At 45.9% G+C, this 10,789-nt stretch overlaps 1 protein-coding gene across 1 annotated transcript in view; it reads left to right on the top strand.

Moving 5' to 3' along the window:
• Positions 1 to 6,418: 6,418 nt before the first annotated feature.
• Positions 6,419 to 10,789, top strand: part of LOC103746026 (sodium/glucose cotransporter 4-like) — a 27,632-nt gene continuing 23,261 nt past the window's right edge. Inside the window, 2 exon segments of the mRNA XM_008848084.1 lie at positions 6,419 to 6,580; positions 9,053 to 9,124. Of these exon segments, the coding sequence (XP_008846306.1) occupies positions 6,419 to 6,580; positions 9,053 to 9,124 (234 nt within the window).

Below are 10,789 nucleotides of genomic sequence, written 5' to 3'. Positions count from 1 at the left end.
GTTTCACTCCTAGAATGGTCAGGGGTGGGGATTGGCACCTACTATAAAGAAAGTCCCATTTCAGAATCTTGTTCCCTAACTATTATAAAGTTTAATACTTCCAACTGATCAGGAAGCAAGTATTATCATCTTATTTTACAAATGTCAAATCTTGGGTTTTGTGAGTAAGATGCTTCTCCAGCACCATGAAGGATTCAGTGTTCAACCTCACTGAACTGCAGCTCCAGGCCATGCCAAGGACAATCACACTCCACTCTGGAAACCCATTGGAACCTCAAGAAACAGCCATGCCTCCCAGGAACACCGCAGTTTTCAGTTCACAAAACACTTTCATGCCCACTCTTACCTTCTTCTGTTGGCCTGTGAGACAGGTATTATCACCTTTTTATAAAGGACACAAAGGAGAGAGAAATGTGAAGTTCTTTGTCCCCATTACCCTGCTAGTGAGCGAAGGGAGTAAATGAACATGGGGTTGTCTGAATTCAGACTGTATTCCTATTACTCCTCTGAGTTTCCATAGGCAAACTGCCAATAGCAGGGAGTATGTGAGAGTGGATGTGCACAAGTGTGCCCCTCACAGGTGTGCAGAAGCCAAACTACAAGACCACTACAAACATCCTAACCTCCTGTGTTTCCCCTATCAGCCAGCACTTCCAAGAGGAGGGCCTCATTTTATTCTTCCCAGCTTTATTAAAACACAGTTAACAAAAATTATATATCAAATGTGATTTGATGTAAAGCATTCAGCATTTATAATTTTACATTGGAAAATAATTCCCCCGATCAAGTTAACCAACACATCTATCACTTCCAATAGTCACCCTTTAAGTGTAACTTTGGCTATACTTCCTTAGCAAACTTCAAGAATACAAATGGCATTATTAAGTAACCATGTCACTGTACATTAGAATGTAGAATTTGTTCATCTGCAACTGAAAGTCTGTGTATTCCTGCATTGAAAAACCTGTTTGCCCAGGTATAGAGCAAGGCTGTAACCACAGCAGCAGTGACAGAGCCTCACACTGAGCTGTCTCCCTTCCCACCTATTCAGTGTCCTCCAGGACCATATCTTGTGACACACAGATACTCTCACTCAGAACCTCAAGGCCCAATGCACTGGAATGAGATTTCAGGGCCTCCCCCTTTCTCCTCCCCTGGGGGTAAAGCCAGCCCCACTCTCAGTCTCAAATGACTCACAGAAGTTATCAGACACCAAGCCAGAGGTGCTTAGAACTGCTGTTCAGGAACTTGATGCTGCAACGCTGGGCCCAGAAAGCTTTGTCCAGGCCAAGTTGTGCAGGTAGGAACCAGCCAGTTGTGCAGGGGTATGTTTTCAGTGACTGGAGCATGTAAGTCTCTTTCTCTTCCTCCTCTTTTCTCCATTCCTGGTGCTCTGCTGCCATCTTTACCATTCTTACCCTTCTACTTGATCATCTTTTCTCTTAGAATTAAGCATCCAGTGTGTGCACATGTGGTCTTCTTTCTTCTTCAGGTCACATGAGAGGCCTCCAGCTGCTTGACCTTTGATAGCTAGAGAGAGGGCACCTCAAAGAGGACAGCAGGTGCCACCCTGACCATCACAGACCATTTGTTTTCCCCTCAAGGATTCAGACTTGCTTCTCTCTCCATCCCTGTGGAGGCCATCTACAGTGATGGGGTGCTGCTGGAGTTGTACTCTCAGGGCTACTGAAATGTCCTAGGAGCTGTACATGGCATGGCCTGACCTGGGCCTGACCCAGGTGTGCCCAGTGAGTAGATGAGGAGAGTTACATGAAATTCTGGATGTGAACTGAGCTGAACACAGAATGTGAAACGAGCATCCCCCAGGCCTTGAGGTCTGAGAGTCGTAGCAAGGCAGGGAGAAGGGAGTGAAAATGAGGGTGGCAGGAGAGGGACCAGCAAAGTCTCTGGAACTGAGTCCCAGACTCAGGGTATCTCTTCTCCCAGTACTGCTACCTTTGTACCCAGCTCAGAACTCCCACAGGAAGGAGCAACACGGCTGATTTCAACCCAACCACAAGGAAGGGTACCTCTTCTGTCTTTTATTGCTAGAGATATAGGGCAAGGAAGGAAGGCACAGTGGTGCTGAGCAGCTTGAAGAGTTATCCAAGTCCAAATTCACAACCTAAACAAGCCACAGAAGCTAACCAATGAATTTTTCTCATCTGACAATGGAAATAATAAAGTCAAGTGAGATTCTCATATACCAGTTGAGATTCTGTCTGTGATGTGAGCAACCAGAGCTTCTGGCACATTCAACTCCTTGCCCCTCATTGTTCCAGATGAGGAAGTTGTCCCCAGGAATCTTGGCTAAGAGCAGTTTTACAGGATGAACTTGCAAATACCCTGGGTGGAGGCCAGTAGGAGGCACTCAGAGCATGTCCAGAATTATTCTTGAGATAAGAGTTGCTAAAAGGAGACACAGGAGCCTGTAGCCATCTCTACAAAAGGGAATAGGGATGAACTCACACTGAGAGACATCTGGGTGCAAAACTTGACTCGACAGGCATTAACATATATGTCAGAACAGAATACATGAAATTCTGTTGGCGGACTATGGGGGTTGGGGGGGCGCAGCTAGTGGAGGGAGTCTAAATATGATTAAGATATACTGTATTAAATCCAGAAATTCAATTCAAAGTATACATTGGAAAAAACCAGAAAGGGGGTTCACTTTCATAAGAGAACTGATTCCGTGGCAAGTGGGAAAGGATAGGACTAAGGGCCACTGTATATGGTCAGCATCCAACACCATGAGCTTAAGGGTCACCTCACCGTCTTATCCTTCACTTGACCAAAAGTTCCCACCTAACCTGTTCTGGGGGCAATATCATTTGAACTGAATCAAAACTGAGGCTCTCCACACTCGTGTCTATTCAAGGAATGAGCATTTGCAGGCACCAAGAGCTGAGGGAGGGGAAGGACTTCCAGGTGGTCAGGGAGAAACCATGCAGGTCAGCACACATCCCTCTCTGTGAGGGCAGCCAGGACTTCTCTCCACCTCATCTGATGCCCCGTCTGCCTGCACTATTGGACCAGCTTCCTCATTCTTGCCCATATCCCACATTGACCCCAAGAGGGAGTTTCTAGAAGGCTAGCCTCACTACTCCCCTCACTGACTTTGCTCCAGTAACTTGGTCATGAACATTAAGAACCTCCAGCAACTCATGTCTAAGGCAGACAGTTCTCAAATAAGCAGCAGCATTTGGAGAAATAAGCAGGAGTACCCTGGGGCTCTAGATGTTCCAGGCTGAGAACCAGAGAAGGCTTCAAAGGAAGAGTGATAACAGAGGACACAGCACATACAAAGCCCTGGAAATGGGAGTGAGCATGCCACTTCCAGGAGTCCCTCCATCATAAACCCTAGCAGCAAGAAAGCATGGGGAGGGTTCTGACCCAAACTCTGAGGGGTGGAGGAGAAGGAAGAGCCTCCAGAAAGTGCCCACAGGAAGTTCCATGTGGCAGCCAGCTGGTAGAGGAGAGCTTGAGACTCTAGAAGCACCTGTTCACCTAGGCCCTTCAGAATGGTTAAAAGGGAGAGAGCCGAGCAGATGCAGCAGGAGAAGGTAGGACTATGGAAGATGTGAGCTATCCAAAGGGACTGGTGTGTTGAGCAGTGACCCTGGATGATGAGGCTGTGAGGTTAGGGGATCCATTAGCCTCAGGATTCCAAGCAGAAATTTAGTTTCCAAAACTTTCAGTAAGGACTTAGCCAGAGCCTAAGAGAGACCCGTCCAGGCTGAGATGCCAGACATAAGGTCTTGATCTTCCATGCACTGTAAGTCAGATATGGTGGGTTCAGTGAGGTGATCCTTAAAGCAAATTTCTTAAGCTACTTGATCAATGTAGCATACTTCTTGGTATATCCATAGATTAATATTCAATCAGTTTTATGTTTTCTAGTTACAATGAAGCAATGGGCATTCTCCTGCCACATTAAGGCCAAAGAGAAAGTCTCAACTCAGATATTACTCAGAAATTGTAATGCCAAGTACCATCAACTATTGAAGACCCCTGCCTCGATTCAATGACCACATTTCTCTTCCTTGTGCATCCTGCTCTCCTCTACAGCTGGCTTCTGGGTCTGTCTGTCTTGGGGAAAAGCAACATTCTCAGCTGGTTATTTCTCCCTCCCTTTTTGGGAAGTGCAGCTTCTGACCCTGAGAGCTGAAGTGTAAGGAAGAAAAAGAGATGATCTCAGAGCAGGAAAGCTCTGATGAATAGGGCTCTCCTAAGAAGGCTTAGCTCATGAGCCTAGAATAGGCAGAAGGGCAATTCACTCCTGGAGATACATACTCCTGAGGAGTATTCAGGATCCTTCAGTCTGAGACCTCCTCTGTAGACCCCAAGACACTTCCATTCTTCCTCAGCTGACAGAATTCAGTATTGGCTGCCAGATTCTGTCAGCTGAGCTCTAACCCATCTCAAGTCGGACTATTTATTGTGTTCCCAAACCTGCTGGTTTTTAGGATTAGGCCAGCTGTACAAAGTTTGGGCTTAGCCTTAGGCACTTGTGAGAAGGTAATTGGGGGCATGGGGCAGGGTGTGTAAGCACTAGAGCCCTTAGGGCCTAAGTGGCCTTTCCTGGTGTATGGGAGTTGGGTGAGAGGGAAAAAGTTTAAGGCTCAGCTGTCTTCACCCCGCTACACCCCTCACCTTCTCTGAAGGAAGGATGCATAGGCCTAAGGTCACGCTTGGCCTCTTTCCTTCCCTGACCAACACCCACATGTCTGTCAGCCTCATCTCTCACTGTCCCTCCAAGAAGTTCATACCAGGGACTGTCAGAAGGACCATCTAAGATACTTGTCCTTCACATTTTTCTGAGGTTGCCAACAGTGGCCTTGTTGCTTGCCTAGCTCATTTATTTGACAAACACATATTTAAATACATATAAAGGACATTTTTTTGCTGCAAAACTGCCTCTTCTCCCTTCTGATTTTTGACTCTAATGGGGGCTATATTCTGCTGAGCCCTATTCCAATGGGAGATCCTAGCAGATCCAAATCCAACTCCTTGTAGTTCAGCATGGCTTATACCTGATGTTTTTGGCTAAGCCCCAAGGCAGAATAAGCCCACAACCCTACCTTTTACTTTCTTTACCCCATAAAGAAAAGAGAAGAGGTTCTGTCCTCCACATTGATCCCTATACTTCTCACAGGATGCTGAGGGTGCAGATGGGTCAATGGGGCCCCTTTATCCACCTGAGCCTGGGACTGGCCTGTGAATGTACAGCAGTGCTCAGATTGAACAGGTTCTGAGCTCATACTGTAAGGTTCAGCTTTAGCTATTATGAGGACCCATGTGAACAGGCGTGCCTTGTGCCTAGCATCTGGACTTATTGGCAAGATGGTAGCTGACACTGGTTTTTCTGCTAACACTGGGTACTTAGCAGCCCAGGGTTTGCAGAGACTCTCAGGAACACATTCTGATCTCCTTGGAGCAGTGAGGCAGGCAAAAAACAGAACCTCTTGACTTAGAGACAACATCTTGCCAAAGATCATCAAAAGCATCACACAACTGAGACCAGAAACCGAACTGGGTGAGTCCTGGAAGATGGCTCTCCCTCAGAGAACTCTGGACCTTTATCTGAGAACACCACCTGACCTCACACGTTATCTATCACAGCACAGGACAGCAAGCATGAGAGCATCAGAATATGTGAATTTGGCCCTGCCTTGTCACAGATACCCCTGTTCTTTGGAATAAACCTTTGTCTCTTCCTGTGTCTCCATTTCCTCCACTGTAAAATAGGGAATATGAAACTCAGTGTGATGGAGGTAAGGGTATATCTGGCACCTTGTAAAAGGCAATAGCCTCTTTAGAAGGAGACTGATGAACTCTTCCTCTCACTTCCTTTCCTTCCCATTGGGTGAAGCAAGTTGCATTAATCTGATGTCTGCATTCCCAGGTCACAATCACTTTCCTCAGCCTTGGTTCCTCTTTCATACAACACTTTCTTGAGCACTTTGTTAAAATCCCTACCAGCTCTAGGGTTCTAGTGCTCTGTTTCTTTTCGCCTGCAACTAATGCTCTCTCAAGATAGGGGAAAGGCTCGTCATTTGTGTGTGTGTGTGTGTGTGTGTGTGTGTGTGTGTGTGTGGTGTGGTGTGTGTAGAGAGAGAGAGAGGGAAGAAGTCCTGCAAGAAAGTGCATGGCAGTTAGAAAAGTGGGCAGGACCTCACATGTCAGGAGGTCTCCAAGCTCTCTCAAGACTAATAGTGCTTGGGGCTGTTTAATCATTAAAGGAAAGGAATGAAATCAGGAGAACCTCAAAGTCCAGCCTGCTCGGGACCAGCATTAACATATGAGCAAGGAGTTAGCAACAATGGGACCTGGAGCTTCAAGGGATGGAGTTAGAGCTGATCCAGCGCCAAACTCATTACTGAGTTCTGAAGTCAGCCCGCACGTTTATGACCATATGAGCAAGGAGTTAGCAACAATGGGACGTGGAGCTTCAAAGGGTGGAGTTAGAGCTGATCCAGCGCCAAACTCATTACTGAGTTCTGAAGTCAGCCTGCACGTCTATGACATTGTGGTGGTGGGCATCTACTTTGTCTTCATCATTGCTGTGGGAATCTGGGTGAGTAAAACCTGAGATTGGGTCCCAGCACAGAGGCAGAGTGGTCTTTTTGTCTTGAGCTGAGGACAGAAATGTGAAAAAAGGAAGCAGAATACACTGCCACAGGGAGGTGACACAGATGGGACTCCAGGAATCAACCTCTCCCCAACCTGGCTTTCCATACACTGGTGACAGAGGCCCAGAGAGTTCTGTGTTTTGCCCAAGGTAACAAAATGAGCCAAAGGCAGGTAAGCCTAGAGACCCCAATCCCAATTCCCTGTCTTTATGCATATGCCACCTATCCAATCATTTTGAGCCTGACCTCCCTCTTCTCTACCTCAAGACTCTCAGCTCAGAGAAAACTCAACCACCAGCACTCCTCCAGTCCTGACAGTGTCTTGAACAAGGAGCTCAGGCTCATATAATCTTAGGGAACATCATCAGCCAGATTCTATGGCCCCCTCTGCTCATAGTAACTCACATTGCTGTGGGCAGGTACAAGGTGTTGACATCATAGAATCCTAACTTGGATATCAACTCCAGCAGTCAGAGTCATGTAGTCCCAGGATGAAGAAGCCTCTTAGTTTTCCCATGTGGTTGCAGTTCAACTGTAGAAAGTTAAGATCATTCAGTGACAGGACACATATAAGTAGCTGGCACAGTGCCTGACATGCAGGTGGCAGGCAATAAACAGCTATTATCACCGCAAGTTTCTACTGTTAAGTACTTTTAGTAATTTCATACTGCTGGGAGGCAAACTGTGACCTGAGTCTCAGCTTATCAGAAATATTCTATAGACCTCAGTGTTCTCCTCTGTGAGGGCAAGTGAGAGATCCTGATTCACAAGGCTGGTATGAGTAAGAAATGAGCAGACAAGGCTTAGCAGTCCCTGGGAGGCAGCCAATTTAAAAAGCCCCAATTCCCTTATGGGTTGGACAAGGCCCTTCCTGCCCTGTGACTCAATATTCTCATGTGTAAAATGAATTTGTGTTGCTCCTGTTGCCTCCAAGAGCATCAGAAGTGACAAATACAGGACAGTTCAAGCCAAAGCTTAACAAGCATCAGGCCCTGTATGCATGGTGTGTATCACTCCATAGTGATTTTCTCCTTTTCCTTTCTCTCCGTCAAAGACTTCTCTTATCTCAGATCTGGTCAGAGACTTGTTGCTGTCCACATTGAAGTAACTTCTACCCCTGTGCTAGCTTTCTATTGTGACAAAATACCTGAGAAAATCCACTTAAGAAAGTAAAGATTTATTTTGGCTTAGGGTGTCAGAGGTCTAAGCCCGTGGTCCACTAACCCTATTTCAGCAGATATGTGATAAGGCAAAAAAATCACGGCAACAAGAGCATGTGACTGAAGAAGTTTATCACTTCGTGGAAGCTGGGAAGTAGAGAGAGAGGGGAAAGAAAATGCTATGAGGACAAGACACACCCTTCAAAGACACTCCTTTGGGGACCCATTTCTTCTAATCACGTCTTTCTATAGTTCTTACGACTTCCTGATAGTCCATTCAATTATGAATCCATTAGTAGATTAATCTATGGATTAGGTCAAAACCCTCATGATTCAATCATTCCGTTAAATCTCCACTTCTGAATATTGCACTGGGTACTTAGTATGTGAGCCTTGAAGAAAACCACAACACATCCTACCCCACTGCCTATGGTGATAAGACTCTCATCACACCCTGCCCACCTATCTCTAGCTACTTTTAACCTGACTTACAACCTCTTCTCCATCTCAAGACCTGTAAATTGGAGAAAGCTTAACTATCAGCCCTTCTCCCATCCTGTTAGTGTTTTGATCAAGATTGGGTTCATGTTCCCAGGAAAATCTCTTATATGCCTGTTCCTCTTCATTCTTTAGAGCACATTCCCAAACAGATTGCTGACTGATTCCTATTAGTTCCTTCCAAGATCCTCCATAGGCTCAGTGCTTACCACTGAGGATTCTGAGTTCAGGTCATGTCAAGGGAGGTCACAAATAGAGCCTTTTATTCTGCCCAAGGCCCATGTACATTCTGCCAGAGACCATGTATATAAGGGCCAGAGCAGTACCACACTGTCCAATGTGGGAGTCTGACTGGGAAGAAGAAAGACCAGCTCAGGGGAAAGGGTCACTGACAACCTGAAACTAAGATTCCAAACCACCTCTTGCAAGTAGTCACTGACAGAGGGAAGATTAAGGAAATCCTAATGACCCCTCAAATGTTTGCACAGTGCTTTGTTACTCATGAAGACCCTCAAGATCCTTTACCTCCTTTGCTTTTCACAGCATCCCTAGCAGAGCTTGTAGAGAGACAGTGACTCTCCCATACACCCATAGCTTAAAAATGGTGAAACCATCAACACTTAAATAGCTCTGTTCTCCCTCAGTTCTTGCCCTATGTCCCCACAGTGCCTATACTGGAGGATGCAGGCAATCAGGAGTGAAGGGCAGGGGCTAGAGAGACACTTGAGAAGTAATGACATCTTTACATTTCCTTTCCAGTCATCCATCCGTGCAAGCTGAGGGACCATTGGAGGCTATTTCCTGGCTGGGAAGTTGATGAGCTGGTGGCCAGTGATTTGACCTTCCCCTTTTCTCTCACAAGGTAGAGACTCTTAGCTATCCTCTCTTACCTGATCACCCATGTTCTTCTCTCATGTTTTCTTGCCTGAACCCAGGCAACACCCTCCCATTGGTTTTCCTGACTTTGGGCTCCTCTGTTGGCACGGCCCACCCAGAAGCCTGAGCTGTCTCCCCTGGGTGCCTCTTACCTGTGTCACAAATGGTGCACTAATGGCTCTTTTGCTTTATTCACACAGAAATCAGAGATAAAGCTTAATGTTGATGGCACTAAACTTGAGAAATTTATGAGCTGGGATTCCACACTCAGAAACTAGTAACTCTACATCTATAGAAGCAGGCTCCCAGCTTTCAGAGCCAGAGTGTTGTTGCCTGAAGTGCTTGAAGGTTATTCCTCTGATCTTCAGGTGCCAGTATCCAAGAGCTGGCAGTTCCTGAGCTTCGAGTGTTGGGGCCCTTAGCTCCTTAACCCTTAGCGGTTATCTCAACGTTTTCCAATGAAGTCATGGTGAAGTTATCAGCACTTCCAGTGACCCAGATTTACAGTCCTGTGCTCTCGGTTTCCATCTTGGCTCTTCACATTCTCAGGTTCTCAGTGCTTCCATTATAATTTTAGGCTTCTTCCAATTTCTGCTCTCAGTTATGCTCTATAACTCTTCAGCCTACTGTTGTATCATAGAGCTTTAAGGATCAGGGCCCTTAGCTCCCCAGGGGTTCTCTGGAACTCTTAGTTGCCTTCTTATCAGTGCTGCATCTGTGCTCCAGGGTCCAACATCTGCTCTTCATATAACCAATGCAGACTGCTCCACCTGTAATAAAGACCACAAGCAGGCAAAGAGTCCCTTGGCAGTAGACTATATGAGTCCTAATGTTACAACACTGAGATGCAGCAGGTATGTGCAGGGTATACAAGATAGAAAATTCTCAGACTAAAAGGAGTAACAACAATCACCTACTATAGCCAGAAGAAATGTGACACATTTTTGTTCAGATTATAATTCTACCAGTCACAGCCTTGTGTGTGAAAATTTATATATATATCTTCCATTTCCACCAATCACACACCTTATATAAGGAATAGTCACAAGCTCACATAAGGATCAGTCCCAATCCTCACATTGTACCAGTACCAGATTTTTCTGTGCCACCAGGTACGTGTGACCTATTCCTCTCCTACCTAAGTAAATATAGTTAGAGGAAGTGTAGGGTCATCTAGCATTCACTAAGGCTTGTCTTGCCCAAAATGTAGTCTTCCAAATCTGGTACAGGTTTCCTGAAGCGGTCATAAGTACAACAAGATCTCTCAAAGCAGAACTTTGTGGCTTCAGCAGGGCTGTACTTTCAGCATTCCTTGATGTTGGAGTATAGTTTCCTCAGTGAATCCATGAAGTGTTCAAAGCACCTGGAATACCATAATGGTCTCACCACTCACTCAAAAAGGAGCTGCTTGCTTGACAGCTACCCAATCAAGGCAGTCAAGCAGAAGGGAAGCTGTCACTCAAATGACAGGGTAGCACGTTCTCTCCACAGTTTTGCTCATTCACAGGAAACAACAAAAAATTAGAAGACCCAGGAAGTAAATGTTCTTAACAGCATTTAGCAGTGCTTTCCCCGCTATCTAAATGCCCTGGGGAGAGTTGAATCCTTCTGGTCTGTCTC

The sequence above is a fragment of the Nannospalax galili genome, unplaced genomic scaffold (assembly GCF_000622305.1).
Source record: "Nannospalax galili isolate Female #2095 unplaced genomic scaffold, S.galili_v1.0 scaffold4244, whole genome shotgun sequence".
NCBI lineage: Eukaryota > Metazoa > Chordata > Mammalia > Rodentia > Spalacidae > Nannospalax > Nannospalax galili.
Note: the sequence above shows the minus strand (reverse complement) of the source record. Positions and strands in the feature narration are given on the sequence as shown.